Consider the following 16712-nt stretch of genomic DNA (forward strand, 5'->3'; position numbering starts at 1 on the left):
ACAATATACAGACATGCATGTTTATGTAAATCTTGATCGGTCACTGACACCGACTGCAATATGTCTTTTAACTTATCTTTATTCGTGAGACGAATCAATTTTACACATATTTATAATAAAAATAATATTTTAGACATAAAAAATAATATTTTTTCATGAATGACACAAATAGAATATATGTATCATAAAATTGACTCGTGAGACTGTTTCACTTGAATTTTTGTTTTGGAAAATATAATTTGCTTATCTAAATTGAAGCCAAAGATAGTAGTTTAAGCTAAGGGAGTGAGATTACTTATATTTTGGGACGTGACTTTTAGATTGATTTTTTACTAAATTTTGTGAATGATCTGATTGAAGCAACTTTGAGAGATTTTGGGAGTCTTTCAAAATTAGAGATTTCCAAGTTTTTTTTTTTGGTTTCGATTGGATTCGAGTTCATATTTTATTCAATTTTTAACATGTTTTAATTGTGTATCGAGCCGGATAAATAGTTAAAATATAATAAATATAAGATGAAATGCATAAATTTTATGTTAGGAAGGTTTTTTCACAGGAATAATAATTTCAGGCAGTCTAAAAAAATAATCTGGAAACTTTAATATCTTATCTTATTGAATCTTATTAAAATAAATAAATCTTACCTTTGTTATTTTGCTCGTTTTTTTAAAAGAAAAAAAAAATTATTTATTTCAAGTTAATATTTATTGTATAAAGTGTCATACTAAGATTATTTACAAGTTTTGTATTATTAAAAGTAATAAATTAATCTTTTTAATAAATATCGTATTTACAATAAATAACGACAAAACTTATGTGAGACGGCCTCACGGGTCGGATCGTATTTGTGAGACAGATCTCTTATTTGGGCCATTCATGAAAAAAATACTATTTTTTTGCTAAGAGTATTACTTTTTATTGTGAATATTGGTAAAGTTGACCAGTCTCACAGATTAAGATCCGTGAGACGGTCTCACATGAGACCCACTCATAAATAACATAGCTGTAAAAAAATGTTTAATGCCTGTTCATTATCTCAATTAATGCTCATATTAGTTGTATTCAAACTCTAAAATTAATTATCTGTGGCCGTTTGGTAAATAGTGCATGAATTCTTAATTAATTTGTTATTAATATTCATTATTATTATTATATTAAAGATGATATTTACAATCCACAATTTGTTAAATAAATACACTCCATTTTAACTTATTAAGCTAAAGACAAAACTACCCTTAATATTTTTTTCAGTTCCACCATAAAAATAAACACTTTTAAATCATAATTTTTAAACGTTCATTTATTTTAAATTTTGTTAAAAAAATTATATTAATTAAAAATAATTTTATCACGAAAAATATAATAATTTAAACTGATGAAAATTCCAACTTTATGTTGTTAACTAAACCGAATTTAATTTTAAAATTTTTGAAATTATTCATTTTCTTAACCAATTTCTCGATGCCAACAAGTGTGATCGACAATATTTAAAGAGCACTAACACTTGCTTTTTAAAATATATAGAAAAATTATCTTTACTTGTCACTCAATAATTAATCATTTTCTTCGAGAGTGAAATGGAATTGATTGTGTAGAACAATTTACAAGATTATATGATTGGTTAATATTATGATACATAATATTAAAGTTATACGCTTTATTTTAATTTTTTTTCCAAATCATCCATTTAAAATATTATATTTTTTATTTTTAATCCCAAATACAAACAATAATTTATAAAATTAATACAAAATTTTATCAAAAATAAAAATAAATAGTGGTGCCTAAAAATTATGTTTTAAAAGTGTTAATTTTTTTGGTGGAACTAAAAAAACATTAAGAATAATTCTATCCATTTCCATGCAAAAAGTTAAACTGAGGGGTATTTAACATAATTTATATGCACACTGAACGACTGAAGCAACCGAATTAGATTCATCAACAACAGGTAACATAAGTGAATTATTATTATTATTATTATTATTATTATTATTATTATTATTATTATTATTATTATAGTTCAGACATACATCCAACCTTACTTTTAGCTGATTTCTTAAAATAATAATAATAATAATAATTCAATTCGAGGTAATTATCAAAGTAATGGTTGTTCGACAAGGGAATAACAGTTTGTCGAAACATATTTTGATACCATCCGAAAATTAATATTCATCGAGTTACATACGAATTTGTTAACATAATCATTTCAAATATGATAAATAGCTTCGATCGAGTATTACGTTAGAAAACATCTACTATATAAACATATACTATAAATACTGAAATTTGAATATTACATATGAAAACTTCTTTGTAAATAACAAGTGGTGCATACACGTATTGCGTGCTTTTGAAATCTTTTATTTTTTTTTAACAATTTTCTAGAATTTAGTCAATATTTTTCAGTTAGTTTGATTTCTCTTAAAAGGAAGTAATATCATAATTATACATATTAAGCATGTTGGTCCCACGTGTAGCAACTTTAGATAATAATATGAAAATAAAATATAAAACTGGACACCGAGATTTATGTAGAAAATTTCGAAAAGTTATTAGGGTAAAAACCACGGACAACATGAAAAGAATTTCACTATAATATTTTATGGTATACAACCACTCACTATGTTTCCAAAGAGAATACGAAACACCTCAAAAATATTATAGAACTAAGCACTCAAATGAATAAGATGAGAGAGAATTCGATGAAGGGAGGATATGAAATGAGATTAGGAAACTCTATCTATAGAGTTCCAAAATTACTGTGAAACACGTCTCAAGTAATATGAAATGCGTTTCCATCTTTCCCCAACCAATGATTCCCCAATCACTACAATTAATTTAGCCGACATTTCTCCAACATGGATATTTGATTGAAAATTAAACACATTTTCATACATTCTTTCAATCTTGTCAGTCCCTGCTGCTTACATTTCTATTAGGTCACTTGATGATCTATATCATTCAAACTTGTCAACGTTCACTGGCTTGTTCAGAACATCAGCTATGTTGTTTTTTGTATAGATATTTTGCATATCCGCACTTCCTTATTCTACTATTTCTCGAACAAAGTGAAATTGAACTTCAATGTGTTTAGTCATGGAATGACAGACCTGATTCCTTGCAATGTGCAAGAGACTATGTGAAACAACCCACTCCCATGACAATAACATTAACTAATTACCATATGCGGAAGCCTTAGCATTTAAAAGGGAAAGAACAATATATCCTTTACATCATAAACATAATCTATACTAATGTATATGAACATTCACAAAATATCCTCCAACACATAACTACAAGCCAACACATTCAACCAAATACATGATGTTTTTAAAACTTTATATATGTTCACTCCTCCCTAAAAAAAGACATGATAGAAAGTCTTCCCTTGGCCTCTTATATGACTTCCCCCGCCTTGAACAATCCATTTCAGTCCTTTTTGTCACCTGCATCACATGACATAACTGGAATGAGAATAATCTCAGTAAGTAAGAAGCTGTACATAGCAATTACATATACATAGCTTGGCTTAGATCATGGCTGTGGCAATGGCGGTAAAGAATGAATCATAAATCTTCAATCAATGTAAAGGGTATAATATCATGAATTAAAGGAAGGAAATGACAGTACTGTGATCTGTGACTTGTGACCTGTGGCAAGTATCTCTTTGATATAAATATCAATACTGTGAGAGATACTTTAGAATCATGTGATTGGCCAATGACATGCATGAATTACTATCATTCCTTGACTTTAATCGTAGGAAAGTCCATTGAGACAATAGAACAAACACTTGGTAAGCACAATATAATCTTAGCTCCCTTGACAATGAATTCAATGAAAATCTTTGAACAATGAATATATAACAACTTATATATCAAGAGCATATCAATGGAGGGAGCTATATATCAATAAACATGGCTTGGATACATATATTCATCATGTGAGCACAAGAGAAAAGCTTCTACTTACACTCCACAATCACTATGATGGCTATGATGAGTTTGAATGAATCCTACAACAATAATAACAATCACAATCATAAATCATCTCCAATAATTCAATGAATCATGAACCCAACTTAACCCTCAATACTCCAAACCCTTATAAACTCCAAGAATAGTAAGTTCTTACCTTGAAGTTGGAAGATTTAGGTAGGAACAACTAAGAAATATGCTATGATCCTTAAATTTGGAGTGAAGAATTGAAGGGAAGAAACTTGAGAGAGGAAGGGTTTGATCGATCAAGGAGAAGTGGAAATAAGAATAAGCCCTATCCAAGGCAATATATAAACCTTTTATTGCCCAAAAACGTGTTTTTAATTTTTATACAGACTGGTGGGCGCATATGCGCGACTTTTCCGGCGCCCCTTGCTGCCAAAAACCCAAAAAACAGTACCCCACGCGCCATGGCGCGAGTTCTGGCGCGGTGGCGCGCCTCATTCTGTCAAAAACTCAGTTTTAACTTCCGAATTTGCAAAAGTGTTCAACATGAAAGTTGTAGCCCTATGTGTTTTCTTGCATCTCCCAAAATTTCAGGTCATTTGGAGGTCTGAGTAAAAAGTTATGCCCATTCTCCCAACATGTGTCAGTGCAGGAACAACGAAACACACGACACACTTCGGGCCGCTTTTGGCTCGTCTTCCCTAAGGATTTGAACAAAACTCAAAATAAGAAAGTTATAGCCTTATATCTTATCTTTCTAATGGAAGTGGCCTCACATCAATTGGATCAATATACAAAACATTATACTAAAAACCACAACTACTGCCACGTTTGTCATACTATTTCTGCACTTCCATTTTCTATTTGGCTCAAATCAACTTTCTATTCTACCCATTCATTTCCATAATCATCACCAACTATGAACATAATACCAAAACAATAACCATTTCAGTAAAGATATCCATAACCAGTAACCATTCAACATAATCTCAACCAGTAAAGCATAAAACATGATCATAACAATAATAAACTATAAGGATTAACATAATAATAAAAGGTTGGGCTATTACACTCTGACTGTCACAAAACAAAGGAACATTCTCTTGTATGTGTCTGATCTCCTCCAATAACCTTTTAATCCATATTGTCTCCTTGCAAGTTTGAGTATCGACCATGTATTCTGCCTCTGTTGTAGATAATATCATAACGCATTTTTGAACCCAGCTTACTGCTCCCCTTGAAAATGTAAACTCAAAACCAGTAAGAGATTTCCTCTTATCAAGATCATCAGCGTAATATGAATCGACATAGCTCCTGAGTGTAAAATCTGATCCACCATAACATAATGCAGCATTTGAGGCATCCTTAATGTATCTAATGATCTTCTTAACAGTGCTTTGATGCTCTCTTTTAGGATTCATCATATACCGACTAACTGCTTCCACTGCTTGAGCAATATCTGGCTTGTACAGATCATAGTGAACAGGAAGAGGGGTCGATATTGACAGTGCTTCGATGCTCTCTTTGCTTCACTGCTAAGACACATTTCAGAGGATAAACTAAAGTTAACAGGAAGAGGGGTCGATATTGGCTTGTTATCTAGCATGTTGAAGCGTTGCAAGACTTTCTTCAAATAATTTTTCTGTGAAAGCCAAATCTTTCTGTTATTTATGTCTCGGTTAACTTATATCCTTAGAATCTTATTTGCTGGTCCTAAGTCCTTCAAATCAAATTCTCTAGCCAACTATGATTTCAATCCTTGGACCTGGTCTTTGTTGGGGCTTGCCACCATCATCTCGTCCACATACAACAGTAAAATGATATAATCATCACCAGATCTCTTGGAATATGTACAAGGGTTCACTCAGTCAGTTGTATCCAAAGCTCATTGATAGGCTAGTAATAGTTAATGTTTTATTTTCATATTTCCCGTTATTTTAACCTCCGATATGTTTAATTGACACATTTTTGTGTAATTTTATTGTAGGAGGAACTTTTACGGTCTTGGAGCAAATTTGAGCAAAAAAAAGTGATGTTTATCACATTTGAAGTTTCCAAGGTAGAGTTGAAAGTGAATGACCAAACCAGAAGAAGTCCTGGAATAAGGCGTGGCCACGCCTTATGACGATACTTCAGCTGTCAAAAATTGCAAAAAGGGGAAATCTAAATAAAATAATATCTATTATTTTATATTTTATGTTTAGGGTTAATTAAGAGATAGTGGGCTTTTTATATTTTTTTGGACCCAAAATCATACTCACTATTCACGTGGAAGAAGAACAGAGGCAGCAAGAGAGATTTTTCATTCTCCAATAACCACTCAACACAACTCACGAAGGAAGCAAGGCGCAAGACTCATTTTTTTCTCCCAACAATTAGTTTGCACTCTTTATTTTCTATTATTATTTAATTTTCATGGAGATTGTAGATCAAACTATGTTAAGCTAATTTTCTTAGTCTGATTCAATGGATAGTCTACTGTTTAATTTTATCACTGTGAGGTTTTTGCACTTTAATTTATTATTCTTGTTGGCCCAAATATTCGTTGATTTATGAATTAATTATATGAATGTTATACGTCAATTAATCTGACAATTTAATTTGATGTATGATTTTCTAATGCTAACCATGAATTCAATGATCCGTAATTGTCATGAACGATTGGTACGTGAGTAGCAATAGGTTATATGTGTTGTGCTATCATAACATGTGTAATTTAAATAAATTGACGGAACTAGATCTTTCAATTGCAGCTATCTCGGTTGTTAGATTTAGGATTAACTGTTTTCTCAAAACGAAAATGCTATTTTTAATTAATATGGAACGCTATCGTGCCTAGTTAATTATTGATAAGTTTTGACTGGATGCTGGGTTTGGTCAATTAAATTAGGAAAACGCAAGGATTTTAGCGGCTATCCCTATAATTCTAAGGTTAATTGTTTGGAATAACATGAATAAATGATTGGTTAACCGATGAACAGTGAGATAATTAAATAGTAGAATCCCCTTGAATCAGTATTTTTATCGTATTAAATTCTTCAATTTATTATCGTTGATTAATTTTCAATTCTAGATTCAACATTCTTTCTTGCTTGGTAATTTTAGTTTAGATTATTTTATTTAGTAATTATCAAAACAAATCCCTCCTTTTTATTTTTATTATCAAAAGAAATAAATCTACCGTTCCCTGTGGATTCGACCCTACTCACCATTACACTCGTTTTTTATTTAAAAGGGTAGGAATTAATTTGGTGGTCAACGACAGCACACCACTCATGATATATGAATCAAATCTCTTGTACCAACACATCGGCACATGTTTGAGACCGTACAGAGATTTTTTCAACTTTCAAATCAAGTTCTCTTTGCATTTTTTCGCAAAACCTTCTGACTGTAGAATATAGATTCCTCTTCAAGATCTCCATGAAGAAATGTCGTTTTCACATATAGTTATTCAAGATGCAGGCCAAACACCACACACAATGTCAACACTACTCTGACTGTTGTAAGCCGAACCATAGGAGAAAATAACTCATTGAAATTATTGTATTCATTCTGAGCATACCCTAATATCACCAATCTAGCACGATACCACTCCACTTAGTTATTGTGATCATGCTTGATCATATAGACCCATATGTTAACAATGGCTTTCCTCCCTCGTGGTAGTATAACAAGATCTAAGGTTTTATTCTTGTCTAATGTCTCTAACTCTTCTTATGTTGCTATCATCCATAAGGATACATCCGAACTTTGAGTAGCCTCATGGAAATTCGATGGCTCACCATCCTTTCATAATAGACAATATGCTATATTGCTTTATGTGACATAATCTGAAAGCCAACCTGGTGGTCTTCTGTCTCGAGTTGACTGCCTCACACTGTAAACCTCATACTCAACATGTTGTTCTTCATGCTCTGGTACTACTTCACAAGAAATTTGACATTCGTCCATCTTATTTTCCACTTGAAATATAGTAGTTTCTGAAATTCGTGTGTCTTTGTCTCCCTTTACTTTATCTTCATTGAAGATAACAGCCCTGCTGATGAAAAGCTTGTAAACAGTAAGATCTCACAAGTGAAACCCCTTTATTCCATCAGCATAACCCAAAAAGATACATTTTCTGGATTTCGAACCTAACTTCGATCTTTCTTTCTCATAGCACAGAACATACACAAGACTTCCAAATGTATGCAAATGAGAATAATCTACCAGCTTCTCGGTTCACATCTCCATCGGAGTTTTCATATCAATCACCACTGAAGGATAACGATTGATGACTTGTCTAGACCCGCAGTCTTTAACATGGCTCTCGTTCTGTCCAACAAGGTCCCGTTCATCCGCTCCGCCACTCCATTCGGTTGAGGTGTGTAAGCCGTCTTGAATTGTCTTTTGATGCCCTCATGTTGAAAAAATGCATCAAACTCGTCACTGATATATTCTCCTCTATTGTCAGTCCTCAAACACTTGACTTTCTTTTCAGAATCAAGTTCAATCCGAGTTTTAATCTTTGAAGATCTGGAAAACATATGATTTCTTCTTGATTGGATATACTCAACATCTCCTAAATCATCAATGAATGAGATAAAGTATATCGCTCTTACTAGGAATACAACTAGTGATTGCCAAACATTCGAATGAATCAGCTTCAATATTCTTTTGCTTTTGGCAGTAGAAGTGTCAAACTTTAATCTGCGTTGTTTACTGTAACACAATGCTCACAAAAGGGTAATGACACTTTTGTAAGTCTCGGCAGCAGCTTCCGTTTTGAGAGAATTTTCAACCCTCGTTCTGACATATGCTGGAACTTTCTATGCCATAACACTGTTAATTATCATCCTGAACCAATTGATGTAACAGCTAGTTCCGCTTCTTTGTGTGTTTATCCTAAAAGTACATATAGATTTGCAGCAATATTTTCTACCTTCATAACCACAAGCGCACCCTTCACAATTTTCATGATCCTGATCTCGATACAGGTTTTGCACCTGATATCATCCAATTGCCCCAAGGACAAAATATTTTCCGTCAGTCCCTTCACATGTCGTATCTCCTATATGGTGCGAATGATGCCATCAAATATTTTTATTTTGATAGTACCGACCCAAACGATTTTCAATGTATAATCATTTCTCATTAATACAAATCATCCTGAGACTGATTCATATAAAAATCAAATCATTCTCTTCGAGACATCATATGCCATGTCACCCCTGAATCTATAATCCATGTGTTACAAAATTTGTGCATGCTTTATGCAACTGTTGCTTTTTCGCTGAATAATATCTCACAACCGCCTGAAGTACTGACCACATTTCCTTGAGAACCTTTCTCGATACTCGTACACTCTTCCTTGAACTGACCTTTACCGCCACATTTAAAGCAGTAAATATTTTTCTTTTTACTTCTCGACTTTGATCTACCTCGTCTTTGGCTCCCACTTGAGTCACGGTCCATAAATCTTCCTCTCATCATCTGTAAAATCTCTGTCTGCTTCAAAGTTACCAACTTATCTTCTTTATTCTTACGTCGGCCTTCTTCATCAAAAACTGCAGTTAAGACATCGTCAAATTTTAGAAAGCCCATAAGAATATCGTTGATCATATGAATCTGGTATACTTTGAAGTAGAAGCTTTGCATGTTCATTTTTCTCTATTTTATGCTCCAAAGAAGTGAGTTGGGCAAATAGAGTATTTAGTGCGTTGATATGGTCGGTCATCGATGAGGATCCCACCATCCGAAGATAATAAAGCCGTCTCTTTAGGAAAATCTTGTTGTACAGTGACTTGACATCGTACATCTTTGTCAGAGTATCCCAAATAACTTTTGCTGTTTTTATCTCAAAGATGCTTGACTATACTTTGTCTATTATAGCCAAGTGTAACTTGATAACAACATTATCATTCATCTCCTTCTAATTTTCATCGTCCGTCATTTCCGTCGTTCGTCATTTCCGTCGGTCTATCTCAAATAGCCGCCAAATAATTCTTCTTTCTTAAAAATGTTTGTATCCTTATTTTCCATAGCATAAAATTGCTTCCATTGAACTTTGTTATCTCGTATATGTCCGCCATTATGTCTACAACAATTTAGTAGACTGAACAAAATAATCTCGTCTTAATAAAAAATCTTTAAAAAACTTTTCTGATGCGGAAATTCAGTCTAGGCTACAACCACAGAGCATACCTAAAATTTTAAGAAATTTTAAAACAAAGCTCTGATACTACTTGTTGGTCCCACGTGCAGCAACATGAAATAATAATATGAAAATAAAGTATTAAACTGGATACCAAGATTTACGTAGAAAACCCTTAAAAATTAGTAGAATAAAAACTACGGTCAATAGAAAAAATTTCATTATAGTATTTTATGGGGTACAACCACTCACTGTGTTTTCAAAGAGAACACTCACTCTCTTAATATAGAAAAACAAACACTTCACAAATATTATAGAACTAAGCAGTTAAATTGTCACGCCCCGAGCTCGGGCCCGCGCCTGCGTGACTGCACAATGGGATCCTATAGCAACTACTTCGTATTCGTCCTCGCTTTACGAAAATGATTAAACCAAGTTGCTATAGAAGTCCATTGTAAGCCATTATAAACTCATTTTAAATCTTTGTTTTTTTCGATGTGGGACAAGGGTATCACAATCACCCCTCTTTCAGAACGCGACGTCCTCGTCGCGCCCTGACCCCTCGATCCACCAGCACCGAGAATCTAGAGGTGGCTCCTACAGGTTCAAGAGGTGGCTCCCGCCATGTAGCACTTTGTCTCGCAGGTTCAAGAGGTGGCTCCCATGCACGTAGCACTTTGCCCCGCATAGCACTTATTTCCCGGTGTTCCATGCCGGTGACCGGCTCTGATACCATTCTGTCACGCCCGAGCTCGGGCCCGCGCCTGCGTGACTGCACAATGGGATCCTATAGCAACTACTTCGTATTCGTTCTCGCTTTACGAAAATGATTAAACCAAGTTGCTATAGAAGTCCATTGTAAGCCATTATAAACTCATTTTAAATCTTTGTTTTTTTCGATGTGGGACAAGGGTATCACAATATATAGATCTTGGCAGCAATCCCCATTGCCTGGGCTGGAGAGTTCTATGAGTAATGAGCATGGGAAAGCCCGTGAAGGAAAAGGCCCCAGTGGGAACCCAAGATGGGACAAGGCCCCCGAGGGAGCCCAAGATCGGGATAGCCCATGGTCATTACAAAAAAAGGCGCAGAGTCGAACCCAAGATCTCCTGGACATATAGATACTTGGCACAACTCTGGGGAGGCACAAGCTCCTGGGCTGGAGAGTTCTATGAGTAATGACGCATGGGAAAGCCCGTGAGGGAAAAGGCCCCAGTGGGAACCCAAGATAGGACAAGGCCCCCGAGGGAGCCCAAGATCGGGATAGCCCATGGTCGTTACAAAAAAAAGCAATCCTGGTACCAGTTGATCTACTAGCTCAACTGGTACCAGGATTGCTGCCAAGATCTATATAAGTCCAGGAGGTCTTGGGTTCTAATCTTGGGAAGGCAAAAGCTCCAGTTCTTGGGCTGGAGAAGTTCTATGAGTAATGGGTAATGGGACAACCGTGAGGGGACTCAAGCCCAATCGGGAACAGCCCATGTGCATTACAAAAAAAGGCGCCTTTTTTTGTAATGCACATGGGCTGTTCCCGATTGGGCTGTATCCCTCTCGGTTGTCCCATTACCCATTACTCATAGAACTTCTCCAGCCCAAGAACTGGAGCTTTTGCCTTCTCCAGGATTAGAACCCAATACTTCCTGGACTTATATAGATCTTGGCAGCAATCCTGGTACCAGTTGTCGGTTGTCCCATTACCCATTACTCATAGAACTTCTCCAGCCCAGGAACTGGAGCTTTGGCCTTCCTCAGGATTAGAACCCAATACCTCCTGGACTTATATAGATCTTGGCAGCAATCCTGGTACCAGTTGATCAACTGGTACCAGGATTGCTGCCAAGATCTATATAAGTCCAGGAGGTATTGGGTTCTAATCCTGAGGAAGGCCAAAGCTCCAGTTCCTGGGCTGGAGAAGTTCTATGAGTAATGGGTAATTAGACAGCCGAGAAGGATACAGCCCAATCGGGAACAACATGTGCATTACATAAATACTAGAAGATAAGAAGAGAGAACTCGGTGAAGTAGGATATGAAATGAGATGAGAGAGCTTTCCTTATTGTGAAATAATATGAAACATGTTTTCATATTTCCCCAACCAATGAATCCCCAACCATTACAATTAATTGAGCCCACAATTGTTTCTGTCATGCATGAAGAAAGATTATATCCAAGGAAAAAAGCAACGATAAAAAAATTTAAAAAAAATTATGAGCATCCAAATTGAAGATGTTGAAAAAATAGCTTCAACCACAAAGCCAAACAAAAAATATGAATAAGTGATAAATAACTTGCACTTTTCCTCCTGCTAGACATCTAGAAAATGGCCCTTTGAGGGAATAAAATTACATTATCCAATGAGTTACATTTCTTCCTTTTCCGAACAAAACATAGTGAAAGTTTTACATATTATACACACATTTTTTCTGGGTTCAATTTGTTTGGCTCATATCCAAATTTTTCTACCATCAAAGAATATTGCGACGAGAGAGACAATTAAACCATGATCAGCGAATCCAGGAAAAATGGTTACTCGAAATCGATTTCTTGGAACAAAAGCTTTCCCGATGCCAAGCTTATACATAAGGCTAGTCTGCATCAAAACGAACAAGGGCAGTTGATAAACAAAACTAACACTAAAAATATACACCTGTCAGCAAAACACGTTATTTTTCTAGATTTAACCTTTCTTTCTTGGAAACAACCTCATAAAACCAAATGACTATTGCCGACGGCTAATTTTCAAACAGTTAGTGCAACAAAAAAATATCTGTACAAGCAAATTTCCTGTCTTTTCTTTTTGTTCACAAACAATATTGATGTTAAGAGTTTCTTGACATTTTGGATTGAATTATCTTGTCATTCATTTGTTCTAGGTACTCCGCTGAATCCTCAAATTATCAGTTTACTATTTTGAACAAGATACAAAGTGTTTCAATAGAAAAATATATTATGCATTTCTCAGAGTACAAGAAGTCGAACAAATAGAACTTTGTATTACTAAAGCATTGCAAATCATGTATTGATATTTCAAATTCATGATGAGCCGTTAAAATGTAACATCAGTCCATAAATAAATAAAAATTCAGCTTATGTCCAAGACTACTTTCCACATGAACATTTTAAACCTGATTTCAAGAAAAAGGGTCATGTAAAATTTGGTTGCACAATCTTTGAGGGCCCAAGAAATTTCTGTGTTAACCAAACTGAACAGCAGAATACCAAGGAATAGGCAAGGCGACCTTGCTGAGAGTCTGAAAGAGGCAGTCGGTTAACCGCACTCTTAAGTAACAGGGACTAATCAAGATATTGGGAAGTCAGTGTTCAAATAGAGCTTTAGTGGCAGAGAAAGGACCAGCGGAGTAGATTACATGCACTTACAGAAAGTACCCATGAGAGCCGAGATCCAGCATGGAAGAAAAGAGGTTGAGAAAGTAGCAGCTAACTGGTACATGTGTAAACCATTCACGCACTATGCTATGTCAATGTACAAAAATGTTCTGTATATACCAGGAAATCGAGTCAGGAGGTTGCCAGCTTTTGCACATAATTTATAGTGTAAATCCTTTGGAATGTTCGATCCCCGATATGCGGGATCAGTAAGACATTTGTGTCATCGGCTGGGAAATACTCTTCTAAAAATATGAATTCTTTTGACAAACATCATGGAAACTCTATTCCGACAAGAGGCAATTTTCTATAAATATTTTTAAGCTATTTTAAGCATTCATTTATTTGAAATCCTTTTAAAGCATGGTGATCTTACAAAAACAAGTTATGTGACTAATGACATTTTGAGCCCCAACAACAGGTCAAAGACTCTTCTGATCCTAAGAAAACGGGATCAATTTCTGTCATTGCAACTTGTAAGCGGCAACGTTAAATGATAGCATAAAATTTGTGAGGAAGAAGTCGGTATACGCTAATACACCCTCTCAGCTTGCGTTGCATTGGGACAATTACTCATAATATACTCAGTAACAGATAAGTTGTCAATTTGGGATCCACATTTTTTTGTAGATAATATCTCTTTTCTTTTTGTTCAGTTCTACTTAGACTTCTATTTCAATCTATGATTTCCACAAATATATGTTTTCTTTAAAATGATTATGTCATGATCTCATCCATTCCGTACTAGTATTTGCCAAGTTAGCAACTAACTATATGTCCTGACACATGTTTGAGCATTTCAGATGAAAAGCCGGAGGAATGAGCTTAGCTTGAGAGCTCAATGGGTTTAATGCCCGGGAATTCAGAAGTCAAAAGAAGAAGTCACACATAACTTGAAAAGAATTATGTTTCTGATTTGGATGTATATGAAAAAAAATGTTATTGGGGAAATGTAACCAAAGCTGACATGACTTCATCATAGTGTCAATCAATTTTCTTAGTCAAGAGGAGTTATACTCTCATGGAGTAAAAGTTTATTGCCCGAGTAATTTTACTTCCAATTCCGTCAGTATGCTCCAGTAGGGGTGTAAGTGAGTCCAGCTACTCGTGAGTAGCCCGTGAACGACTCGACTTGAGCTCAGTAGTTCGAGTAGATCGAGTATTTTTTTGAGTAGCATAATACTCAAGCTCGACATGGCTCGTTTGCACCCCTATGCTCCAGTACCGTCTTATTATGGTTTTGGGCTCATCCATTATTTGCTGAAAAACAAACATGGCTTCCATAGACTTGAATATTTCATCTCGGTTTGAGTAAAGAAAGTAATTTGACCAATTCTTGGGCATTATTAGAAATATGAAACCCCAATTGATTGTTCCCACTCGTGCTAAGTGGAAAGTTAAAGAGCCTGATGATCAATAGATTGATCACAGCAAATACTCGCCTCTGGCATTGGGAATTTTGACAAGGGTGGGGTATGGGCATCACAGATCGTCGTAGGATAAATTTTCCCCCAAGAACACGGTAGTGAGAACGAATAAAACCAGCAACTTGATCAAAATCCTGACCCTTGACCTGTGTGCAGGAGTCAAAACATCTAGGAAAGGGAAAGTTGTATAGGTGATTTTCCGTTTAAACGTACTAATTTGTTAGCTCCTCTTTTCACTATAAGCGACTTTCACTAGAAGTGGCATAATGCAAGGTTAAAGTACCTCAGCCACGATGGAATCGCCTTTATAAATGGTGCAGGATCTCTTGAAAGGGCAGCCTTTCATCTTCATCTCTGTCTTTGAGCCTTCACTATGGTCACCTACAAGTACTATGTCAAACTCTTTTCTACTGAACTCGTCTAACGTTCTGTTTACTTTGAAGATAAAGCCCGTGTCTCCACTATTGACATTTCCCCTGAATCCTTTCCATGATCCCTTCTACAGAAAGAAAAATAGAACTTTATTATAAAAGAGACATACAGGAACACTGAACAAATTCTTTACTGCTTTATACCGACATTTCAACGATGTCAAGAGGTTAAACTATGTCACCACATGTTTCTTTTTCCATTCCATAGTATTACGACAAAGGAAGCGGACCACTCATTTGGTTGAACGGGTAAGCAGATATTGGTTTTCCAGAACATAGATCTTGGGTTTGGGTCAAATATGAAATTTTTTCCAAAAAAAAGAAATGCAGTTTCGTCCCATCAAATGAAAGTCTGCACCAATACACAATATAAATGGTGAAAGTTTCCAGTGACTTGGATATGAAGTAAATTCACACAACATAGATAAATACACAATCAACCATCAACATACTAATACCATTTTTTCTTCTAGGTCACCCATTTTTAGAACCTTAGCAATATAAATCCAAAATCAGAACATCGTCAGCACCATAAACGATTGCCAATCCAAAACCCAGGAGAAACCGATTATAATTATTCCAATTCTTTAAGAAAAATTCAAAGAATACTCACATTTACTCGATTTACAGAGAAAAGGGTGTCGCCGGATGCATCCGTGAGCAGCTTTGTACACCGGGTACTATTCCAATTGGTCGAATTATCGATAGGGGGCTGCACTCTGTACACCAAATGACCCTTTGAATCAGTAAATCTCAGAGACCCTGGAGTCCCAAGTCCCTCGGACTTCTTGCGCACAAAAAGATCAAATGGGATTTCGAAGTTAGACTGAAATGGAAATTCGGAGTTTCCATCCATCAATTGTATCGAATCGTTGATGAATTGGAACAGCAAAACTTTATCGGTTGTGTTCTCCAAGGGAAAGAAAGCGTAAAAGAGGAAAATACAGTGCTTTGGAACCGAATTGGATGCTCAAAATATTAAAATCTACCAGCTTCCGATCAAACTCGACGACCTCGAATATACGTCTCTAAATTTTCTCGACTGAATCCGATTTACATACGATCCTTCCGGGGTAAGTTATCCACTTGTTTTTTGACACGTGGCATTTTTCCTTTTCTTTTTTTGAAAAATTCTGAATTCCTCGTCGGCTATAGGTCTCTTCACCCAACTACGATCAAAGTTTTAAATTGTCTTACAAAGTTCTCCATTTTCCACAGTAAAGAAAGTGATTCTCATTTGAAACAAAAACACCTCTAATTCAAGTGCTTTTAGTTAATTTTCAAGTCATTCGAACAATTTTGTATGTATTTATGTGATGGATAGAATAATATTTTTTATTGAAATATTCATAAAATTATATTATTTATACCTTTTACAATAACG

General features: G+C 35.1%; 1 protein-coding gene across 1 annotated transcript; it reads right to left on the reverse strand.

The window, feature by feature from the left end:
- Window positions 1–12346: 12346 nt before the first annotated feature.
- Window positions 12347–16395, reverse strand: LOC140823077 (protein LURP-one-related 7). The gene is made up of 3 exons (XM_073184194.1): window positions 15942–16395; window positions 15181–15396; window positions 12347–12673 (listed from the first exon to the last, which is right to left on the reverse strand). Exons 1-3 carry the CDS (start codon window positions 16182–16184, stop codon window positions 12527–12529), a joined length of 606 nt encoding a protein of 201 aa, XP_073040295.1. The 5' UTR covers window positions 16185–16395; the 3' UTR covers window positions 12347–12526.
- Window positions 16396–16712: the final 317 nt, after the last annotated feature.

The sequence above is a fragment of the Primulina eburnea genome, chromosome 2 (genome assembly GCF_022965805.1).
Source record: "Primulina eburnea isolate SZY01 chromosome 2, ASM2296580v1, whole genome shotgun sequence".
Classification (NCBI taxonomy): Eukaryota; Viridiplantae; Streptophyta; class Magnoliopsida; order Lamiales; family Gesneriaceae; genus Primulina; species Primulina eburnea.

Excerpts from the sequence above, each read along its gene's own strand:
- LOC140823077 (XM_073184194.1), bottom strand. The coding sequence starts at position 16,184 with ATGGATGGAAACTCCGAATTTCCATTTCAGTCTAACTTCGAAATCCCA. Across the intron at positions 15,397-15,941 it reads TCTCTGTAAATCGAGTAAAT|AAGGGATCATGGAAAGGATT; the intron begins GTGAGTATTCTT and ends TTCTTTCTGTAG. Across the intron at positions 12,674-15,180 it reads GCGATTCCATCGTGGCTGAG|ACTAGCCTTATGTATAAGCT; the intron begins GTACTTTAACCT and ends GTTTTGATGCAG.